Source organism: Ranitomeya imitator, chromosome 9 (assembly GCF_032444005.1).
Source record: "Ranitomeya imitator isolate aRanImi1 chromosome 9, aRanImi1.pri, whole genome shotgun sequence".
NCBI lineage: Eukaryota > Metazoa > Chordata > Amphibia > Anura > Dendrobatidae > Ranitomeya > Ranitomeya imitator.
The window spans coordinates 118,789,975-118,814,116 of record NC_091290.1 but is presented as its reverse complement, the minus strand read 5'-3'; the positions used below and the strand labels follow the sequence as shown (position 1 = coordinate 118,814,116).

General features: G+C 42.8%; 1 protein-coding gene across 2 annotated transcripts in view; it reads right to left on the bottom strand.

The window, feature by feature from the left end:
• Positions 1-5,275: 5,275 nt before the first annotated feature.
• LOC138648771 (5-hydroxytryptamine receptor 3A-like) overlaps positions 5,276-24,142 on the bottom strand; it is a 31,785-nt gene continuing 12,918 nt past the window's right edge. The window contains exons 4-9 of one of the 2 annotated variants that reach the window (XM_069738656.1): positions 19,475-19,584; positions 16,247-16,419; positions 8,354-8,514; positions 6,973-7,180; positions 6,008-6,214; positions 5,276-5,937 (exon numbers count right to left, since the gene is read on the bottom strand). In XM_069738656.1, the coding sequence (XP_069594757.1) occupies positions 5,666-5,937; positions 6,008-6,214; positions 6,973-7,180; positions 8,354-8,514; positions 16,247-16,419; positions 19,475-19,584 (1,131 nt within the window). In that variant the 3' untranslated portion in view covers positions 5,276-5,665. The remainder of the gene's footprint in view (positions 5,938-6,007; positions 6,215-6,972; positions 7,181-8,353; positions 8,515-16,246; positions 16,420-19,474; positions 19,585-24,142) is intronic. The other variant, XM_069738657.1, reaches the window with a different exon arrangement.

Below are 24,142 nucleotides of genomic sequence, written 5' to 3'. Positions count from 1 at the left end.
CCGTGCTGTGTGCTCTCTGCTGCCATCTGCCTGCTGTGTGACTCCTGTGATCACACCTCCCCCACCCCTTTCCCATCCCCCATCCCTGTTCCAATAACCCCTCCCTCCCCCACCCTCCAATTGAAATTTTTTGCGCACTTTTTTGCGCTTTTTTTCCTGTGCGCGGCGTCCCGCGCAGAGCATTCGTGCTCTTCCTGTGTCCGCAGCGCTCTGATCAGTATCGCTGCTGATCAGAGACTGCGCCACAGGACTTTTTTTTTAGTTAGTTAGTGTAGCGGACATTGCAGTCTAAGCGACGTTCGTTTTTTTTTTTTTTTAGAAAAAAAATTGTAGTTAGTACAGTGTAGTTTTAGACGTAACAAGGTAGTGTAGCCGGCGTCAGTGTTTGGTGACGTCCCTCCATCCCTGTTCAAGTACCCCCCTCCAATTCAATTTTTTGCGCACTTTTTTGCACTTTTTTTCCTGTGCGCGGCGTCCCGTGCAGAGCATTCGTGCTCTTCCTGTGTCCGCAGCGCTCTGATCAGTATCGCTGCTGATCAGAGACTGCGCCACAGGACTTTTTTATTTTAGTTAGTTAGTGTAGCGGACATTGCAGTCTAAGCGACGTCCGTTTTTTTTTTGTTTTTAGAAAAAAAATTGTAGTTAGTACAGTGTGGTCTTAGACGTAGATTAGCTGGTGTCACAGCGTTCGTGACGACCGGTCTTTTTTTTTTTTTAGAGAAAAAAAAAATTGTACAGAGTAGTTTAGTGGTAGTATGTTAGTGTAGCCGGCGTCACAGCGTTAGTGATGACCGATCATCTTTTAGAAAAAAAAAATCGTACTGAGTTTTATAGGTAGGGAGGTAGCGTCTTGTGCATTAAAAAAATCTGCTATCGCCGGATAATCTCTAGTGCATTAGGGGAGCGTACGTCACACTGTTAGTGGCGTTCGTTTTTTCTTTTGCAAAAAAAATATTTAGTTGCGTAGGGTAAATTTATACTTTTTTTTTATACAAACTTATTTTTTTACATTGATTTTTCTTTTCATCTTTTTTTTCTTGTTTCTTCTACATTTTTTCTCACTACTTGTTTTTTCTCTCTGATTGGTTTTAATAAAGAGTACCCTATACACAAGCCCCACACATTACACGTGTAAAAGCACCACTTACACACACATACCCAGGGTTTGGGAAAAAAAATGGCCCATTCGTCAACAAGGCGCTATTCACCAGAGGAGGCTTACGCCATCCTTGCGTCCGACACGGATTCAGCCAGTGAGGAAGATCCCACATTCCTCTATTCCTCCTCCTCCTCCTCCTCCTCCTCCTCCTCCTCCTCCTCCTCCTCTTCCTCATCCTCCTCCTCATCTGGTGAGGAAGGACCCCCAACAAGGCGCCGTGGGACACGGGCAACTCCTGCAGCGATCGATCCCGTATGGATTGCACCCCCGGAAAATTTTCAGCCCGTCATTCCGGATTTCAGCAGCAGCTCAGGAATCCAGTTTGACACGACTGGCCTCACTGAAATTGACTTCTTCAAATTCTTTTTCAGTGATGAAATAATAAATATTATGGTGGCCCAGACGAACTTGTATGCCCAACAATTTTTCACCCAAAATCCCACGTCATCTTATGCCAGATGGACCCCCGTAAATGCAGCAGAGATGATGACATTTTGGGGAATTGTGCTGCATATGGGCCTAATCAAAAAGCCAAAGCTTCGGCAATACTGGAGTACTGACATTCTCTACAGTACATCGGTATTCCGCATGGCCATGAAAAGGACATGATTTGAAGCGATCCAAAAATTTTTGCATTTCAGTGATAATGCGCAGTGTCCTCCCCGAGACGATCCAAACTTTGATCGTCTATATAAAATTCGGACAGTGATTGAACACTTCAGCAGAAAATTTGCTGAGGCGTACACACCCCAGAGGGACATCGCTATTGATGAATCTCGTTCATTTCAAAGGGAGGCTAAAATTCCGACAGTACCTGCCCAGTAAGAGGTCCAGGTACGGAATAAAGCTGTACAAACTGTGCGAGAGTACCTCAGGGTACACCCACAGATTTAGGGTCTATGAGGGTAAGGACACCCAGATTAACCCCCCTGAATGCCCCCCCATCCTGGGGGTGAGTGGGAAAATTGTGTGGGAATTGCTGCATCCACTGCTCGATAAGGGTTATCACCTCTACATTGACAACTTTTACACCAGCATCCCACTCTTCAAGGCCCTCTCTGCCAGAGGTACAGCTGCATGTGGCACCGTGCGAAAAAATCAGCGAGGCCTCCCTAAGCCGCTAATTGGGCAAATGCTGAGAAAAGGGGAAAGCAGAGCCAAATGCAGCGACAACATGCTGGTGGTCAAGTATAAGGACAAAAGGGATGTCCTTATCCTGACCACCATACACCGTGACAACAGCACCCTTGTCACTGTTCGTGGGACCACAACACAAGTCCCAAAGCCAGATTGTATCCTGGATTACAATCGGTACATGGGGGGGTGTGGATCTCTCAGATCAGGTCCTCCAACCATACAGTGCCATGCGAAAAGCTTACGTATGGTACAAAAAATTGGCCGTGCACATTGTACAGATGGCACTGTACAATGCTTTTGTGCTGTCCCGATCTGCAGGCAATACGGGGACCTTCCTTCAGTTTCAGGAGGTAGTCATCAAGGCCTTAATGTTTGGCACTCAGGGAGGTGAGGGTCCCAGTACTTCTGAATCTGATAGTGCCCATATTGTCCAAGGTCAACATTTCCCAGGACAGGTTCCCCAAACAGCGAGGACAGGACGATCACAAAAACGGTGCAGAGTATGTTCCAAGAGGGGAATCCGAAAGGACACAATTTACCATTGTGAAACCTGCCCTGAGAAACCTGGCCTTTGCATTAAGGATTGCTTCAAAGCATACCACACGTCCACAAATTAATAAAAATTAGTTTATACCCTGTTGACACAACACACTGTGTAGTTTCCAACATGGGGTAACTTGTGGAGTGAGGCACTTGGAGGTTTACGGTGCTCACCACATATCTAAATAAATTCCTTGGGAGGTCCAGTTTTCAAAGTGGTGTCACTTGTGGAGTGAGGCACTTGGAGGTTTACGGTGCTCACCACATATCTAAACAAATTCCTTGGGAGGTCCAGTTTTCAAAATGGGGTCACTTGTGGAGTGAGGCACTTGGAGGTTTACGGTGCTCACCACATATCTAAATAAATTCCTTGGGAGGTCCAGTTTTCAAAATGGTGTCACTTGTGGAGTGAGGCACTTGGAGGTTTACGGTGCTCACCACATATCTAAATAAATTCCTTGGGAGGTCCAGTTTTCAAAATGGGGTCACTTGTGGAGGATTTCCACTGTTTAGGTACATCAGGGGCTCTGCAAATGCAACGTGACGCCTGCAGACCAATCCATCTAAGTCTGCATTCGAAATGGTGCTCCTTCCCTTCCGAGCTCTGCCATGCGCCCAAACAGTGGTTTTTCCCCACATATGGGGTATCTGCGTACTCGTGAAAAATTGCACAACATCTTTTTCTTTCTATTTTGTGCTATAACCCTTGGGAAAACAAAAAAACCTTGCTAAAAGATCATTTTTGTGGAAAAAATGTGTTCTATTTTTTTTACGACTCATCGTTATAATTTTTGGTGAGGCACTTGGAGGTTCACGGTGCTCATCACATAGCTAGATAAGTTCCTTGAAAGGTCTAGTTTTCAAAATGGGGTCACTTGTGGTGGTTTTCCACTGTTTAGGCACATCAGGGGCTCTCCAAACGGGACATGGTGTCCGATCTCAATTCCAGCCAATTTTGGTTTGTAAAAGTCAAATGGCGCTCCTTCCCTTCCGAGCCCTGCCGTGCGCCCAAACGGTGGTTTTCCCCCACATATGGGGTATCCGTGTATTCAGGATAAATTTATCAACAACTTTAGTGGTCCATTTTCTCCTTTTACACTTGTGAAGATAAAAAAAATTGTTGCTAAAAGATCATTTTTGGGGAAAAAATTTGATTTTTTATTTTCACGCCTCTACGTTCTAAACTTCTGTGAAGCACCTGGGGGTTCAAAGTGCTCACCACATAGCTAGATAAGTTCCTTGAAGGGTCTAGTTTCCAAAATGGGGTCACTTGTGGCGGTTTTCCACTGTTTAGGCACATCAGGGGCTCTCCAAACGGGACATGGTGTCCGATCTCAATTCCAGCCAATTTTGGTTTGTAAAAGTCAAATGGCGCTCCTTCCCTTCCGAGCCCTGCCGTGCGCCCAAACAGTGGTTTTCCCCCACATATGGGGTATCCGTGTATTCAGGATAAATTGATCAACAACTGTAGTGGTCCATTTTCTCCTTTTACACTTGTGAAGATAAGAAAAATTGTTGCTAAAAGATAATTTTTGGGGAAAAAATTTGATTTTTTTATTTTCACACCTCTACGTTCTAAACTTCTGTGAAGCACCTGGGGGTTCAAAGGGCTCACCACATAGCTAGATAAGTTCCTTGAAGGGTCTAGTTTCCAAAATGGGGTCACTTGTGGCGGTTTTCCACTGTTTAGGCACATCAGGGGCTCTCCAAACGGGACATGGTGTCCGATCTCAATTCCAGCCAATTTTGGTTTGTAAAAGTCAAATGGCGCTCCTTCCCCTCCAAGCCCTGCCGTGCGCCCAAACAGTGGTTTTCCCCCACATATGGGGTATCAGTGTATTCAGAAGGAATTGCACAACAACTTTAGTGTCCATTTTCTTCTTTTACCCTTGTGAAAATAAAAAAAATGTTGCTAAAAGATCATTATGTGGAAAAAAAAGTTAAATGTTATTTTTTTCCTTCCACATTCCGTTAATTCCTGTGAAGCACCTGAAGGGTTAATAAACTTCTTGAATGTGGTTTTGAGTACCTCGGGGGGTGTAGTTTTTAGAATGGTGTCACTTTTGGGTATTTTAAATCCTATAAGCCTCTCAAAGTGACTTCAAATATGATGTGGTCCCTACAAAAAATGGTTTTATAAAAGTTGTTGAAAAAATGAGAAATCGCTGTTTAACTTTTAACCCTTATAACTCCCTAACGAAAAAAAAATTGGTTCCAAAATGTTGCTGATGTAAAGTAGACATGTGGGAAATGTTATTTATTAACTAATTTGTGCGATATGAGTCTCTAATGCAAGGGTATAAAAATTCAAAGTTTGAAAATTGCAAAATTTTCAAAATTTTTGCCAAATTTCCATTTTTTTCACAAATAAACGAAAATAATATCAAATAAATTTTACCACTATCATGAAGTACAATGTCATGAGAAAACAATGTCAGAATCGTCAGGATCCGTTGAAGCGTTTCAGAGTTATTACCTCATAAAGTGACAATGGTCAGAATTGTAAAAATTGGCCCTGTCACTTAGGTGAAAACAGGCTTCGGGGTGAAGGGGTTAAAATGTAAAAACAACAACAAACAACTTAAAAATATAGAAAGGTGGCGCAAATCATTTTATAGTTTTTGTAATTGTGAAAAAGTAGCTAAACACACAAAAAAATTACATGTATCACCATAATCATATTATTTACATAACATAATGAAAAGCATTAATGAAAAAATAAAAACAAAAAAATGGCAGAATATATTTTTTCCATCCTCTCCAATAGAAAAATTTAAAGTTTTTCAACACATTAAATACACAAAACCTGTTTCTGGTACTATAGTGTACCTATGTGTACCAGATTATGATCACATAAATAAATAAAATGACTACAATACAGAGATATATTATAAGGATGAGCCGGTCGACTACGATGGCTGCGGCATGCCATTCTGTCTTGACCTCATTCATGGCTTCAGAATCTACAATGTTCTTGTGGATCTTCTTGACTTGTAGCAGAAGCATCTTCAACATCTGCACCTCCATACTATCTTCCTTGTCTCTTTCAGGCTTCCTTTTAGTTTCCAGGACTTGTTCTTCCAGCGCCCTGTTGTTAACATCTAGGAAGAAATGATTGGATTCCATAAGTATTGTATCATGCCTCCTGTTCCCCAACCTACATCTACTTACATGTTTCTACTTCTGGAGGGGCGATCCCATATTTCAAAAAGGACTGACTTCTAAAGAAAAGGACATGTGCCAGGTATCTCAAGATCCAGGATTTTACCCACAAAGGGACGGTTGGTTGAGATTCAGATATCATTAACATGTAGGAGACAGCAATGCATCCAAGTATGCTGATCATCATGACCGCCATGCACAGACAGCAGAAGAGACCTGTCCGAGAGTAAAAAATATCACAAGTTTTGCTTGTGGCTGTGTTGCCATTATTTGCTCCAAATTTATGAAAGTGTTGCATGATGTTTGATAAATTTGGTGCATCTAAAGATTTTATTAGTATTGATCTATCCACTGTTTATAAATGTTGACATTTCGGCCCAAGTCAGGCCTTCATCACAAATTGGCTTCAGTTTCTAGTGGTGACATTAACAAATCAGGTACAACTGAGCAGTGCAATATTTATGAGAAGGATATCACAGTGCTGGGATCAGTGCCCAACAGTGCGGGGGATAATGCGCAATTATCTCCTGCACTGTTGTGCATTGACCCCAGCGCTGTGATATCCTTCTCATAAATATTCCACTGCTCAGTTGTACCTAATTTGTTAATGTCGACACCAGAAACTGAAGACCATTTCTGATGAAGGCCTGACTTGGGCCGAAACGTCAACATTTATATAGAGTGGATAGATCAATACTAATTAAACAATGATGATGGTCACATCTCCTTCCAGTAATGCTATCTTACATCATTCCTAGGAGAAGGAAGATCTCCATGCAATAAAAAGAAAGTTTTCATAAAAGAAATTGTGTAAGCACCCCAAATGTAAGCCTTGGCAGATACCAGGGTCGACGGAGCTTGGGTAGCCCATCATGCTCTATGATGAGGGTGGGTAAGACTAGGGACTCTGCCATTTGAAGACGAAGTGGTTGACCCTTCTGAGTTGTCAAATATGTAGTTAGAGGACAACATACCTAACACTGGAAGCACATCAGAGTTTGGGAGCATGGTGTTTAGAATTAAAAGCAGCACAGAGAAACCCAACACAAGGGTTATTTTAAAGCCAAGTCTTTCAGCAGACTCCATTGGTATGAACATACTGAAAATATCCAAAATAACTAAGACGTATGCTGGGACAATAAGTGTGATGATGTAAAATATAGCCATTCGTTGTAGAGTTATCTACAAAAAGGAAAAATATAAATTATTACAGGAGAAATATGACCACAACTTTTCTGTTTGCAATAAAGTACTTATACATATCCGTGTTATGCAACCCGAGTGTTGTCCATTTTTTTTTCGGACAGCACATGGACCCATATAAATTCATTGATCTATATACAGATCAATTTTTGAAATTGTGTATCCGATCTGTGAAACTTATGCCATTTTGCGGATTAGAGTCAGCCATTAAAGTCTATTGGTTCAGTTAACAGATGTGTTTTATCTGTTTTTTCACTGATCCAATGGATTTCTGAAAGTTCACAGTCTACCTCCTTCGGTTTTTAAAACAGACGAGAATAAGAATGGATGTATCTTGGATGCAACATGGAGGTAATACGGACTCACATGAAAAAAAGAAACTCTTCATTCCATAGACACATACAGTATGTGTGAATGTAGCTTTAGAATAATAGGTACTATTGCCTGTCAACATTTATAACAGAAACCTCAGCACCAACACAAATAAGAATATTTAGTCTTGTTTGAAAAATTAACAAATTTTATTTGATTCATCACCAAAGTTAAAGAATAGATAAAGTCCAACGTTTCGACCCATAGGTGGTCTTTATCAGGGACAACGATATATGTAGTGACTGGATATGTACTGTTTTTAGGGTATGGAAGAGGAACTGTATGTGATTAATTTGCTAATTTTTCAAGCAAGACTAATTACGCTTATTATGCCCTTGCTGAGGCTTCCACTATAAATATTTCAGGATTACCATCCTTTCCTCAGGCAGGACCACTACCAAAGCTGTAGTAGTGCCATTTTCTCTCTATGTGTATTGCTTGTCAGCAGATATGGATTTGTAGTCTATAATACCTACATTAGATGCTACTGCTGCTGGAGGGTGGTACCTACTAACTTTAATTTAAAGTTTATTGCAGAATCAATATTGTTTTTATTTAACAAATATTTACCCTTCCCCTAAAAACAATTATTTAAATATAAAATAGTAAAAAATAGTAATATGCAAAATAGGCGGCTGAGTCACCTTCAAAGTCAGTGCTGGTGTTCTGGTTGTACCCGGCACTTCCCTTCTAATTTTTCCCATTAACCCCAGCAGCAAAGAATAAAAAACAAAAATGCAAGATTGCCCATTAAAATGATTCAGTTACTCTGTCTCTTACCTCATAGTAAATTGCACTGTATTTGACATTCCCACTGACCACAGTTCTAGGTCTCACTATGATATTTTTAAGGCCCCAGTCACCTTTGCTAACAAAGAGTTTAAGTGAAGCGTTGAACACCTCCGTGGCACTTGCATTCGTTACCATGATGATATCTTGAACTGTAAAGTAGAAATAAGGTTGTCAAAATACTCGTAGCGTTCCCAGCTTTGATTGCCAATAGAGAAGAATTGTGTCAATCAAAATTTGTATGAGACGAGTCGGGCCACATTCACGTCACAATATTTTGATTCAATATGTGCAAACAAAAAAACAAGAGTTGGTCCAAAACAAAGAAAAACGAATGTTCCGATTTTAGTTTGCTGTTAACAGTCCTGAACTTTCCAGGACTGTCGTGATTTTCTTTTTAATAGAATCCTGTCAAATTTTGGGTGGTATAGTTCTGAAGAGAGCAGGGCTTCCATAACTAGGATGATCCCAAAAGGTCTTGCTTAGGTGTGGGCATTCCTGTGCTGGTGGGAGAGTTCCGAGGTGGGGCTTAAACATCCTTATGCTAATGCCACCAATTTTAGTAAGTATGTTTTTTCTCCTAGTAGGTTTTACTCCTCGTTTTGGCTTACACATAGCAACCTTAGGATGTTGTATATCATTGTTTAAAGGGAACCTGTCACTGGGTTTTCCCAGTATAAACTATGTCCACCACCTTTATTGCCACTTTTGCAGCAGTCAAGCAAGCTGTATATAAATTTCACACGCCCTCTGCTTAGCCCCCAAAATACCCTTTATTATCCCCCCTAAGGCGCTGTCCAATAAGATGGGAGTCACTGGCCAAAAAGCACTACTGATCTGGAAGTAAAGCAGGGGCATGTGCAATACAGTACTTTACTCTTATCTAGGCAGTGAAGTATGCCTGGGCAGGAGCGATACTGGGGACACTGTGTGTATGACATAGGATGCACCAACCACAAGAAGCAGGGAAAGAGGATGGCCATTTGGAGAGAAGGCAATAAAGTAAGGCCAGTGATGCCCATCTAACGGGACTGCGCCATATGGGGGAACAATAAAAGGTATTTTTTTGGCTATGGAAAGGACATGTTGGACTTATATGCAGCTTGTTAGACTGTTGTAAAAGAGGCAGTAAAGGTGGTGACCGCAGTTTATATTGGGAGAACCTGTTGGCAAGTTCCCTTTAACATCCAGGAGCTTAAGACTATCATATAATACTATGACCAGCATCGAAAACAGCTGATTATGTAGGAGAAAGCTGAAGTCAGGCAGCCATTGGACCATGGGGAGGGCAAATGTAATGCTGACTGGTGGCCATTAAGATCATAGGTTATACATGTAACATAAGGCAGGTTTGAATTTACCAAAGGGTTGTTGATTCTGGTTTATAGAGGGGACCCAAGTTGAGGATACTCTTTATAATGTCCACATGATTGAATATAAAATTAAAAATTGCAAAAAGGAAAATGGATCAATGCAAACGTTTAGGTGCCCTTGGAGATTTGTGTGCTCAGATAATGACCAAGGTTTAAAAACCGTAATTAGCCTGTTAGGATATGGCTTGTTCACTATCGTGAAGGCCAGATGATGCAAATTTCCCAGCTTTATAAAAATCCAGTCTCCTCTAACCTTATGCCAAAAAACTGCAGCCATGGGTTCTTCTAAGCAGTTGCCTAGCACTCTGAAAATGAAAATGCTGGACGCTCACCAAGCAGGAGAAGGGTATAAGAAGATAGCAAAGCGTTTTCAAGAAGTCCTTTCCTCAGTTCAAATTGTGAATAAGAAATGGCAGTTAACAGGAACAGTGGGGGTCAACATAAAGTCTGGAAGATCAAGCAAAATTTCAGTAAGAGCTACTTGTACGATTGCTAGAGAGGCAAATCAGAACCCCTTCTTGACTGCACAAGGCCTTCAGAAAGATTTAGCAGACTCTAGAGTTGTGATACATTGCTTTACTGTTCAGAGACACCTGCACAAATATGGCCTTCATGGAAGACTCATCAAAAGAAAGCCTGTCCTGCGTTTAAGCATTAAATTCAGTGTCCGAAGTATGAAAAAGAACATCTAAACAAGCCTGATACATTTTGAAAACAAGTACTGTGGACCGATGAGGTTAAAATAAAATTCTTTGGCCATAATAATCAAGTAAGTGTGGAGAAAAAAGGGTGCAGAATTTCAGGAAAAGGACATCTTGACAATCATTAAGCATGGGGTTGTATCAATCATGCTTTGGGGTTGTGTTGCAGCCAATGGCACAGAGAACATTTCATGAGTAGAGAGAAGAATGGATTCAATGAAATGTGAACAAATTCTTGATGCAAACATAACACCATTTGTAAAAAAGCTGAAGTTGAAAAGAGGATGGCTTCTACAAATGGATAATGATTCTAAACACAAGTAAAAATCCACAATAGACAACTTCAAAAGATGCAAGCTGAAGGTTTTACAATGGCCCTTACAGTCCGCTGATCTCAAAATCATTGACAACCTGTGGCTAGACCTCAAAATAGCAGTGCATGTAAGACGACCCAGGAATCTCACAGAACTGGAATAATTTTCCAAGGAAGAATGGATGAAAATTCCGCGAAGAAGAATTGAAAAACTCTTGGCTGGCTAAGAAAAGCATTTGCAACTTGTGATACTTGCAAAAAGGGTGTGCTACATGGTACTAACCATGCAATGTGCCCAAATTTTTGCATTTACCCATTTTCTTTTTTGTAATTTTTAAAATGTAAAAAACTCCCAAATATGCAAAGGAAATGCGTCATCGTTAACTTTAGGCCTTTTAGAGATAATTTACTCTTCAACTTACTTAATTGTTCACAATTACAGGCATTTTAACCAGGGGTGCCCCATCCGTTGCATTATATATATATATATATATATATATATATATATATATATATATACAGTGGGGCAAAAAAGTATTTAGTCAGTCAGCAATAGTGCAAGTTCCACCACTTAAAAAGATGAGAGGTGTCTGTAATTTACATCATAGGTAGACCTCAACTATGGGAGACAAACTGAGAAAAAAAAATCCAGAAAATCACATTGTCTGTTTTTTTAACATTTTATTTGCATATTATGGTGGAAAATAAGTATTTGGTCAGAAACAAAATTTCATTTCAATACTTTGTAATATATCCTTTGTTGGCAATGACAGAGGATAAACGTTTTCTGTAAGTCTTCACCAGGTTAGCACACACTGTTGTTGGTATGTTGGCCCATTCCTCCATGCAGATCTCCTCTAGAGCAGTGATGTTTTTGGCTTTTCGCTTGGCAACACGGACTTTCAACTCCCTCCAAAGGTTTTCTATAGGGTTGAGATCTGGAGACTGGCTAGGCCACTCCAGGACCTTGAAATGCTTCTTACGAAGCCACTCCTTCGTTGCCCTGGCGGTGTGCTTTGGATCATTGTCATGTTGAAAGACCCAGCCACGTTTCATCTTCAATGCCCTTGCTGATGGAAGGAGGTTTGCACTCAAAATCTCACAATACATGGCCCCATTCATTCTTTCATGTACCCGGATCAGTCGTCCTGGCCCCTTTGCAGAGAAACAGCCCCAAAGCATGATGTTTCCACCACCATGCTTTACAGTAGGTATGGTGTTTGATGGATGCAACTCAGTATTCTTTTTCCTCCAAACACGACAAGTTGTGTTTCTACCAAACAGTTCCAGTTTGGTTTCATCAGACCATAGGACATTCTCCCAAAACTCCTCTGGATCATCCAAATGCTCTCTAGCAAACTTCAGATGGGCCCGGACATGTACTGGCTTAAGCAGTGGGACACGTCTGGCACTGCAGGATCTGAGTCCATGGTGGCGTAGTGTGTTACTTATGGTAGGCCTTGTTACATTGGTCCCAGCTCTCTGCAGTTCATTCACTAGGTCCCCCCGCATGGTTCTGGGATTTTTGCTCACCGTTCTTGTGATCATTCTGACCCTACGGGGTGGGATTTTGCGTGGAGCCCCAGATGGAGGGAGATTATCAGTGGTCTTGTATGTCTTCCATTTTCTAATTATTGCTCCCACTGTTGATTTCTTCACTCCAAGCTGGTTGGCTATTGCAGATTCAGTCTTCCCAGCCTGGTGCAGGGCTACAATTTTGTTTCTGGTGTCCTTTGACAGCTCTTTGGTCTTCACCATAGTGGAGTTTGGAGTCAGACTGTTTGAGGGTGTGCACAGGTGTCTTTTTATACTGATAACAAGTTTAAACAGGTGCCATTACTACAGGTAATGAGTGGAGGAAAGAGGAGACTCTTAAAGAAGAAGTTACAGGTCTGTGAGAGCCAGAAATCTTGATTGTTTGTTTCTGACCAAATACTTATTTTCCACCATAATATGCAAAAAAAATGTTAAAAAAACAGACAATGTGATATTCTGGATTTTTTTTTCTCAGTTTGTCTCCCATAGTTGAGGTCTACCTATGATGTAAATTACAGACGCCTCTCATCTTTTTAAGTGGTGGAACTTGCACTATTGCTGACTGACTAAATACTTTTTTGCCCCACTGTATATATATATATATATAATATTGTAGTGATTCACAATCTCAGGTAGGCATTTGGTAGCATTCACACAGGCAATGCGGTTTGGTCCAAAAGTGCAGTTTTATTGCTTTCATAAATCTCCAGGGAATTCAAAACCTAAAACATCCTCTTCAGGGAGCAAAGGTGTCACAGCAAACCAACAGTTCATTTAGCAGGCACATACAGTGGGGCAAAAAAGTATTTAGTCAGTCAGCAATAGTGCAAGTTCCACCACTTAAAAAGATGAGAGGCGTCTGTAATTTACATCATAGGTAGACCTCAACTATGGGAGACAAACTGAGAAAAAAAATCCAGAAAATCACATTGTCTGTTTTTTTAACATTTTATTTGCATATTATGGTGGAAAATAAGTATTTGGTCAGAAACAAAATTTCATCTCAATACTTTGTAATATATCCTTTGTTGGCAATGACAGAGGTCAAACGTTTTCTGTAAGTCTTCACAAGGTTGCCACACATTGTTGTTGGTATGTTGGCCCATTCCTCCATGCAGATCTCCTCTAGAGCAGTGATGTTTTTGGCTTTTCGCTTGGCAACACAGACTTTCAACTCCCTCCAAAGGTTTTCTATAGGGTTGAGATCTGGAGACTGGCTAGGCCACTCCAGGACCTTGAAATGCTTCTTACGAAGCCACTCCTTCATTGCCCTGGCGGTGTGCTTTGGATCATTGTCATGTTGAAAGACCCATCCACGTTTCATCTTCAATGCCCTTGCTGATGGAAGGAGGTTTGCACTCAAAATCTCACGATACATGGCCCCATTCATTCTTTCATGTACCCGGATCAGTCGTCCTGGCCCCTTTGCAGAGAAACAGCCCCAAAGCATGATGTTTCCACCACCATGCTTTACAGTAGGTATGGTGTTTGATGGATGCAACTCAGTATTCTTTTTCCTCCAAACACGACAAGTTGTGTTTCTACCAAACAGTTCCAGTTTGGTTTCATCAGACCATAGGACATTCTCCCAAAACTCCTCTGGATCATCCAAATGCTCTCTAGCAAACAACAGACGGGCCCGGACATGTACTGGCTTAAGCAGTGGGACACGTCTGGCACTGCAGGATCTGAGTCCATGGTGGCGTAGTGTGTTACTTATGGTAGGCCTTGTTACATTGGTCCCAGGTCTCTGCAGTTCATTCACTAGGTCCCCCCGCGTGGTTCTGGGATTTTTGCTCACCGTTCTTGTGATCATTCTGACCCCACAGGCTGGGATTTTGCGTGGAGCCCCAGATCGAGGGAGATTATCAGTGGTCTTGTATGTCTTCCATTTTCTAATTATTGCTCCCACTGTTGATTTCTTCACTCCAAGCTGGTTGGCTATTGCAGATTCAGTCTTCCCAGCCTGGTGCAGGGCTACAATTTTGTTTCTGGTGTCCTTTGACAGCTCTTTGGTCTTCACCATAGTGGAGTTTGGAGTCAGACTGTTTGAGGGTGTGCACAGGTGTCTTTTTATACTGATAACAAGTTTAAACAGGTGCCATTACTACAGGTAATGAGTGGAGGAAAGAGGAGACTCTTAAAGAAGAAGTTACAGGTCTGTGAGAGCCAGAAATCTTGATTGTTTGTTTCTGACCAAATACTTATTTTCCACCATAATATGCAAAAAAAATGATAAAAAAACAGACAATGTGATTTTCTGGATTTTTTTTTTCTCAGTTTGTCTCCCATAGTTGAGGTCTACCTATGATGTAAATTACAGACGCCTCTCATCTTTTTAAGTGGTGGAACTTGCACTATTGCTGACTGACTAAATACTTTTTTGCCCCACTGTATGTCAGTGCGGACTCATGCGAACAAATTATAATCCTTTCTCTTGGAGCAATACTTTAAACACAGAGGAAGTGCGATCCTACCATATCTCAGCATCCTGTTGAGCCTGAGTTTCAGCAGCTTTCAACGCCAAACAGAAGTGTTCATCTCCGTGCACAGTTTACACTGAACCGGCTGCTGCCTCCACATGTTTCTCTGCAGCTTCAACACACAGACTGCTCAGCTTTCCTTGGTGAACAATGCAGTCTCCACTCAGAGGGAGACCCTGGCATGTCTTAATGCCACCTACAGTTCACATTTTGTCTGGACATTATATATATATATATATATATATATATATACTAGGTGTTTCCAGCTAACGCTCGGCACGCTCATTGCTATCTAATTAATGCTGCTAGTGATTAAACTAAAATAAATAATGACAAAATTCAATAGCGCTTACGCAGGTGGTAAATTAACGTGTGGTAATGTGTGGGGACGGAGCCTCGTGTGGTAATGCGTGGGGATGGAGCCTCGTGTGGTAATGTGTGAGGACGGATCCTCTTGTGGTAATGTGTGGGGACGGAGCCTCGTGTGGTAATGTGTGGGGACGGAGCCTCGTGTGGTAATGTGTGGGGACGGAGCCTCGTGTGGTTAAGTTGGGGGACCGGGCCTCGTGTGGTAATGTGTGGGGACGGAGCCTCGTGTGGTAATGTGGGGGGTGGGATTATGTGTGGTAATGTGGGGGGGCCGGATTATGTGTGGTAATGTGGTGGGCGGGATTATGTGTGGTGATGTGTTGGGGGGTGGGGTTACATGTGGTAATGTGGTGGGGGGCAGGATTATGTGTGGTAATGTGGTGGGTGGGATTATGTGTGGTGATGTGGGGGTGGGATTATGTGTGGTAATGGGGTGGGGGGCAAGATTACGTGTGGTGATGTGTTGGGGGGTGGGATTACATGTGGTAATGTGTTGGGGGCGGGATTACGTGTGGTAATGTGGTGGGGGATGGGATTGTGTGTGATGATGGGGTGGGGGGCGGGATTGTGTGTGGTGATGTGGGGGGCAGGATTGGGTGTGGTGATGTGGTGGGGGGCGAGATTGGGTGTGGTGATGGGGTGGGGGGCGGGATTGTGTGTGGTAATGGGGTGGGGGGCGGGATTGTGTGTGGTAATGGGGTGGGGAGCGGGATTGTGTGTGGTAATGGGGTGGGGGGCGGGATTATGTGTGGCAATGGGGTGGGGGGGCGGGATTGTGTGTGGCAATGGGGTGGGGGGCGGGATTGAGGGTGGCAATGGGGTGGGGGGGCGGGATTGTGGGTGGCAATGGGGTGGGGGGTGGGATTGTGTGTGGTAATGGGGTGAGGGGCAGGATTATGTGTGTTGATGGGGTGGGGGCAGAGCTTCTGTGCAGGGGGTGGGATTAGCGAGTAATCACGATGCGCTATATATATATATATATATATATATATATATATATATATATATATATATATATATATATATATATATATATATATATATATATATATATATATATATATATATATATATATATATACACACACTTCAGTCCTATCTACACATGCCTGAGTGAATATATGAACCAAATGTCAGATTACACCTCTGGATGTCAAACGGAAACTTGTAGACATTTAGGTTACAGGAACTAACAATTCTCAGTGGAAACGAGACTTTAATTTCTCCATTGTACTTAAGGGAATAGAAGGGCACTACAGGAGAATTATCTTCATCTTCTATCCTGAATAATACAAGACAAAGATAACATTTTACCAACAATCTTAAATTATGAGTTCATATAAGTGCAATTACAGTCTTGTACATAGAAAAAGGGGTCCCATAGCAGCGATAACAATTAGACCCTCATACTGTAAGTGTTTTGTGTTTTGCCACCCAGTACAGAACATAGTGTTTATTTCTATTTTCATATCCTTTTTAGGACTGTCGAGCAAATTACCCCTTTATCCATTTGCTAATAATACAGTTCCTCGAGGAAGGAGAGTCTTGCGCATCTTCTTGTCATACAGTAGAAAAGGGCACCGTGCATATGATAGGCCCCATATATTGCTCCAAACAGAATGGGCTCCATATGTAATTGGCCCCATATGATGCTTCATATATAATTGGCCTCAAGCGTAAGAATGGGGTAGGTGGGATAAATTCCCCAGATCTCCTAAATGTATGTTAACGCGCACTAGTTCACGTGAAAGAGGGTCTCCATATATACATATGAGCTTCAGCTCTTCAGACCCTTAGCTCTCAGACAGCAACGCCAATAAATTAGACTCCACCAATTCATGTCAGGATTTTTCCTATTTTCGCAAAGCAAAAAAAGCCCAAAACACACAGAAAACGTAGTGGATGAAAACACCGAAAATATTGTGAGCATGTCATCTCGACGCAGGAGGAAGTTTTAAATACACCACAGTCTTCAAATGTTCTGAATTTATCTAAACAGGTTTTGTCCAGTACACAAATTTGTGTCCTTAGCTATGTGCTTAATTTTGTACCGGAAAGGACTTTCGATTTATTTGGCACTCATCGATATAAATAGGTTCATTAGAAATCTTACTGTGAAAAGACATTTTTTCACTGAAAATGTGGTTGGTGAAGTAGATAACTCCGCTCAATCTGAGCAAAATGAATATCGAACACTGAATTTTATAGAGCAGATGTCAGTACTAAATTTGCAGGAATTACATGCGGATGAGGAAACTAACATGCCTCATGTGAACCAGGCCATGGCGTATAAGACGCCCAATCCATAATTTTATCCAATTCAGTCGAGAACAGCATTTATGGAGCAGTTCCAAGAAATGGTGCAACGTGAACTGAGAGATTTACATTCATCTGCAACCATTACTCGCAGGCAAGCTAATTTCTCTTGGCTTGAATTTTTAGCCTTAGAGGAGTTAAAGAACGTGGACAACATGGTAAAAATGTTGGATAAAGGTGGCTTGGTAGTTGTCATGGATCTTGATGTGTTTAATTCGCAAATGTGGATTTTAGTGCCTGATGCAACCACCTATAAAAAGCTATTGTCTAATCCATTGCCGGTATACACCAAAGAGACGCATTCCATCATAAATGATGGTCTTGCTTTGGGGGTTTTGACAAAGCATCAGAAAGAATATTTAATTGTAGAGCAGCCTAAATAGTCTTTTATGTACGGCCTTCCCAAGACACATTAAGCACTAAATCCTCCCTCAATCAGGCCGAATGTCTCTGGAATTGGTTTGGTAACCAAACGTGTAGGTGAGTGGTTTGATTCTCTATTGCGGCCCTTGGTCCAGAGAACTTCTAGTTTCCTAAAGGATTTCCATCACAAATTTCCTGGGATCTCAGTTACTCATGGCTAAGCTGTGATGTGATCTCGCTTTACACCTGTATACCTCATGAGGTGGCCATGGAAGCACTGAGATTTAATTTATTTTGTTACAGTGAGTATTCTGTTGACCTCTGCACTTATATTACATGGGCTGTGCATTTTCTCATGACCCACAATTATTTTTTTATGTTTGGGAATGATTTTTTTCTTCAATCTAGGGGAGTATTGATGGGTGCAAAATTTTCATTGTCTTTAGCCAACCTGGTGATGTCTTTTTGGGGAATTGAATTGGTTATATGTTCTGTATAACCATTTTGTTTCCAGTTTATTTTGGTATGGTAGATACATTGATGACCTCCTCTTCATTTGGAGTGGCGATGTGTCTCCCATACCTGATTTTATCTCTTACATCAACAGCAATCCGTATGGTTTGTTATTTCCCTTTTTTCATAATTCCGGTGTTTCTTTCCAGGATCTTAGATTAGAGAGTTTGGGCAATGACATTGTGACTTCTACTTTTGCTAAGCATCTCTCAGGAAATACTATCTTGCATGCAGCCAGTGGCCATCCAAAGCAGCCTACTGAATCAGTACCGGTGGGTGAGTTTACTCATATAAAACGTATTTGCAGTGATGCATGCAACTTAGAAGGGGGATCTTGTTGAATGTGATAGGAAGATGAGGAAGAGAGGTTACTCATCTTGGGTTCTGAATAGGGCCAGAAATGTTGTGGGACAGAAAAATGCTCAGAATTACTTAATTGGGTGATAAGCCTGTTCTGTCTATACAGTATAGTCTTCAGTTCAATTATATTAAAAGGATAATATTAAAATATCTGCCTTCACTTAAAGACGACTTTATTTTTTCTCAGATTTTGAGCTGTGGATGTTCGGTGGTGACAAAAAGAGCAAAAACCCTTGGAAATATCTTATCATTCCTTCTCCTCAGCATCAAATCTGACCAACACACTTGACTAAATTGTAAGGGCTTTTTCAGATATAGGGAAAATTGTTGTAGAATTTGCAAATTTGTACAGGTAACTAAGAATTATGCCAATTTGCTTTTGCAATAAGTCATATGTTGGCTGCACTTCTTGGAATCTAAAAAAATATGTATATTCAAACATTTGACTGACATTTACAGTACTTCTGAGTCTTTTTGTATAAATTGTTGCACGATCATTAATACAGCTCTGACAAAGAACATTGCCAGTGTTCGAAACGCGTTGCTGTTGTCATGGATACTTTATTATTTTAAACATTTTTCAATAAATGTAAGCCTTCATTGGAATCTGGACCTTTTTCTTAATTGGTTTAATCTCTCTGCTCTACAATTTTTTTTCTTTGATGCCATCCTAACCCATATCACTCACTTTCATCTGTATTTGCTTAGACACATGCATTCTTTAGGTAGAAATTGTTATAGTGACAACCTTTGCCTTATAAAAACATTGTATATTTTAGACTTACCGTTCATAGATATACAGGTCTGGCTTCCAAAGTGTTTCTTTTGACAATAATATTTTGTTAATGGAACAAAACCGGTCTGGATCCCATTCTATGAATTCATTTATCCATTTCTGCAGCATAAAATTCGTTTTAGGTTACATTGTACATTTCATCTTCCTATGTTCACAGTACCTATGCTTTTCTTTCATTAATATTAACGGCCATAAATAAATATTTAGAGAAGACAGTAATCTGGAAAATGCAAAAGGGGATTTATTTTGCAATTTTAGTCACAGATTTGCCCCAACTAATTTAACTTTGAGTTTTTTTTAGTTATACGCTATGTTAAAAAAAGAACAAAAACAAAAAGTACCCACAATCATATTTTCCATTCTGCCATAGCTGCTCTTTTTGTAAAAAGAAATCACTATGCATATGTGGTGTAAAGAAGATCTATCATTGGATGACTTAAAGTGAACTTGTCAGCAGGATTTTGCTAAGTAAACTACAGGCATTTATTCAGTCGCCATGACAGCACAACGAGAGAGGGGATCCGCCCTTCAGGGACAGGAAACCTCAGACATAAAAGGGCGGCACCTCACTCACCCGCCAGTTGGTTTCCTGTCCCTGACAGTGGAACCTCTTCAGACAGGCCCAGAGAAGAGGGTTGAAGATAGAAGCTATCCCACTCCTGACAGGCCGATGCAGGTAGCGGGGGTCCCCTACCTCGGCCTGATCAGGGGGATGGAAGCACCACACGGCAGGGGGACTGTCTGTGTAGGTGACAGCAGGAGGAAGCAGCCCTAAGCGGGGGGCTTGACTTCTGTGGTGCCGCTGTTCACCTGGTACGTGAGGCCCAATGGTGCGCATCTGCCGGAGCTCCTGGGGTCGGTCCGCCGCTGCTGCTGGGGTCTGCGGTGGCTAGGTGAGCGCTGCCGTCCTTGCTCGGCGCGTCTGCTCTCAGCGCCGCGGCCGCGTCCGGAAGGGGCGTGTCCTGATGACGCGGGTGCGGCGCGGGGCGATGACGCGGCCGCGCATGCGCGGTAGCGTCTTATCCTGGCTAATGGCGGCGCCCGGCGTCGCAGGGGGGGATTTTGGCCTCAGGGAGTCTGGCGCTCTACGGGCGCTAGCGGAGGCAGTACCAATTAGCGGTGCACCGAGGGATGTCCCTGCTGACCCCCCATCCGGGGGTGGTACCCAGGGGGATGGATTTAAACGCTGCACTGAGGCCTCAACATTGTTCCTGTCCACCATCTTGGAATGGAGTCTCTGGAAGGAACACCGCAGCTGGGCGGTGAGCAGCAGCAGTTACCTGAACAACCTTTGAGCAGCTCCCAGCGGCGGTCTAGTGGCAGTAGTCGCGCTGGTAGAGCCAAAGAAACTCAGAAGTCAACTAAGTCCTCTGGCCGTAAGAAATCTCCGGCTAAGAAGGACCCCCCGATCACGGTACCATTCACTGCAGGGATGGGTAAGTGAGCTTCGTGAAAGTACATTTCTGATAGCTGTCCCTCCTTGTATTCCCTCTCTCCTTATTAGGGGAGGAAATCTGTGTCCAAATCCAAACATAGAGAGTGTGCCATCTGTACGGAACCTCTTCCGGATGGACATAAAAAGAAATTGTGCAGCATCTGCATTCAACAATTAATTGAGGACGAGACCCCTGACCTTACGTCTACTCTTAGGGATCTGGTTAGACAGGAGGTCAGAGATTCCATAAGGTCTCAGAAGACAGTTTCAAAAAAGAGGAAGGAGATATTATCCCCAGCCTCGGATGTGGATTCAGACACGGGTGGTGTGAGTTCGGATTCTCATCCGTCATCATCATCAGAGGACGTGGAATCTAGTCGAACCTGTCTATCACTGGACAGGGTTAACCGCTTAGTCAAAGCTGTCAATAGCACTATGGGCATTGAGGAGACCCAGGCGGAATGTTCCATCCAGGATATAATGTTTAAAGGCATAGATCGCAAATCCAGAAGAGTATTTCCCGTAGTTGATAAAGTTAAGTCTCTGATTACGAGAGAATGGAAAAAACCCGAAAGGAAGGGGTCTCTCCCACCAGCGTTCAAAAGAAGATATCCCTTTGAGGAAGAAGCTTCTTCCCCCTGGGACAAGGTCCCGAAACTGGATGCGGCGGTGGCTAAAGCATGTAAAAAGACGTCTCTTCCGTTTGAGGATCTGGGGAGCCTAAAAGACCCGCTTGATAGGAAAGCTGAGGTATTCCTTAAAGGAGCTTGGGAAACATCAGCGGGTTCCCTGAGACCAGCGATTGCGGCCACCTGCACTGCCCGGTCGTTGATGGTATGGCTGGGTAATCTAGAAAACCAGCTCAAGGATAAGGTTCCTAGGAGTGAGATCCTATCATCTATGTCTATGATTCAGGATGCAGCAGCCTTCCTTGCGGATGCGTCAGCCGATTCTGTTAGGCTAGCGGCAAGGTCATCAGCACTGTCCAATGCGGCCCGTAGGGCTCTTTGGATAAAATGCTGGCCAGGAGACTTGCAGGCCAGATCAAAACTATGTGGCATCCCCTGTGAGGGGGTTCATTTGTTTGGCCCAGTGCTGGATGAGCTTCTAGAAAAAGCAGGTGACAGTAAGAAGCGATTCCCTCTCCTAGCAAGACCCTTCTATAGACGGGACTATAATAGAGGAGGGCCATATCGCCGAAGATCGGACAGGGATTCAAATAGAGAATCGACCAGATACAACTCTTACAGGGGAAGAGGTAGAGGTTACATGTTTAACTCTTCTAGAGACTCTAAAAAGCATCAATGACTGGCGGCCCAGGTGGGCGGTAGGCTTTTGGCCTTCTACCCAGCCTGGGTAAAAATCACCAATAGTCCATGGATACTCAGTATCATTAAAGAGGGGCTAAAGTTCCAATTCCACCATACCCCCCTGGAAAAATTCAAATTAACTCCTATCCGTTCTTCTCCCGCAGAACAGTTGGCGTTGGAGTCAGAGGTTCGAGATCTCCAAAAAAAGGGGGTTCTCGTTAAAGTACCTACGGAGGAACAAGGTACGGGGTTTTACTCCCCTTTATTCCTGGTAAAGAAGCCAGATGGATCTTATCGTACCATCATCAATCTGAAGGGCCTGAATGTATTCCTGCTGGTCCCATCCTTTAAAATGGAATCTGTGAAGTCGGCAATAAAGCTTCTTTTTCACAATTGCTTCATGGTTGTCTTAGATCTGAAAGACGCCTATTATCATGTCCCGATACATGCAACTCATCAGCGCTTTCTCAGGGTGGCGATTTCTCTTGCCGGCACAGTGGAGCACTTTCAATATCGGGCACTCCCCTTTGGTGTTGCAGTCGCACCTCGGGTGTTCACTAAGATTATGGTGGAGGTTATGGCACACCTTCATGAGCAAAATATACTAATAATTCCCTATCTGGATGATTTATTGATCGTTGGGCGCTCAGAGGTACACTGTAAAGAACAGTTGGGGAAAGTGATGGCGGCGTTACACAACTTAGGATGGATTATCAATCTCAAAAAGTCGCGTCTTCAGCCCTCAACATCACAGCAGTTCTTGGGTCTTACTGTGGATTCAGCCCAGCAGGAATGTCGCCTGCCAGACTCAAAAGTTGATACTATTCACCGGCTGGCCTCCAGGGCAATTAGTAATCCCGTAGTTTCCCTAAGAAGTGCTATGTCACTCTTAGGTTCACTTACTTCTTGTTTTCCGGCGGTGATGTGGGCACAGTTTCACTCCAGGGCTCTGCAATGGGATGTTCTGCATAATTTTCGGCGTCTGGGCGCTAACCTTGACAAAAAATTTTCCCTATCTGTAGAGGCCACGGGTTCACTAAGGTGGTGGACACACATCCCTAATCTGCGTAAAGGGGTACCTTGGACATATCATATATCACGGGTAATAACAACGGATGCTAGCCCCACGGGGTGGGGAGCACACTGGGAGGGCAATTGCATTCAGGGTCTGTGGTCCCATTCTGAGCGAGACACGTCCTCCAATCTGAAGGAATTGATGGCGGTGGAACGCGCCTTAGATAGGTTCCTTATACCTCTGCAGGGTAGACATGTTAGGATACTCTCTGACAACCAGGTGACCGTTGCTTATGTGAACCACCAAGGAGGTACACGGTCTAGGTCATTAATGAACGTTACAAATCATATCTTTCAGATGGCCGAAAATCACCTGCTCTCCCTTACGGCCCTTCATATAAAGGGAAATCTAAATACCATGGCCGATTACTTAAGCCGCAACGAGCTCACACAAGGGGACTGGTCTCTAAAACCGGCTGTCTTCAATCAGATCGTGCGGTTGTGGGGATGTCCAGAGATAGATCTGTTTGCCAGTCGAGGAAACAAGAAACTCCATCAATTCTGTTCCCTAGACCCAAGGGACAACCCGTACGCAGTCGACGCTCTTCTGATCCCCTGGAATTTCAATCTCGCCTACGCTTTCCCTCCTCTGAATCTCATTCCTATAGTTCTGAGGAAAATTCGCGAAGACTGAGCCCGAGTGGTTTTAATAGCCCCATTCTGGCCCAGAAGGTCTTGGTTCCCATGGTTGAGAAGCATGTCCATTTCCCAACCATGGATCCTCCCAGAAATACCGGACCTCCTTTCCCAGGGTCCAGTCTTCCATCCACGAGTAACCAACTTGCACCTGACAGCGTGGAACTTGAGAGGTCACTTCTGAAAGGAAAGGGATTCTCCC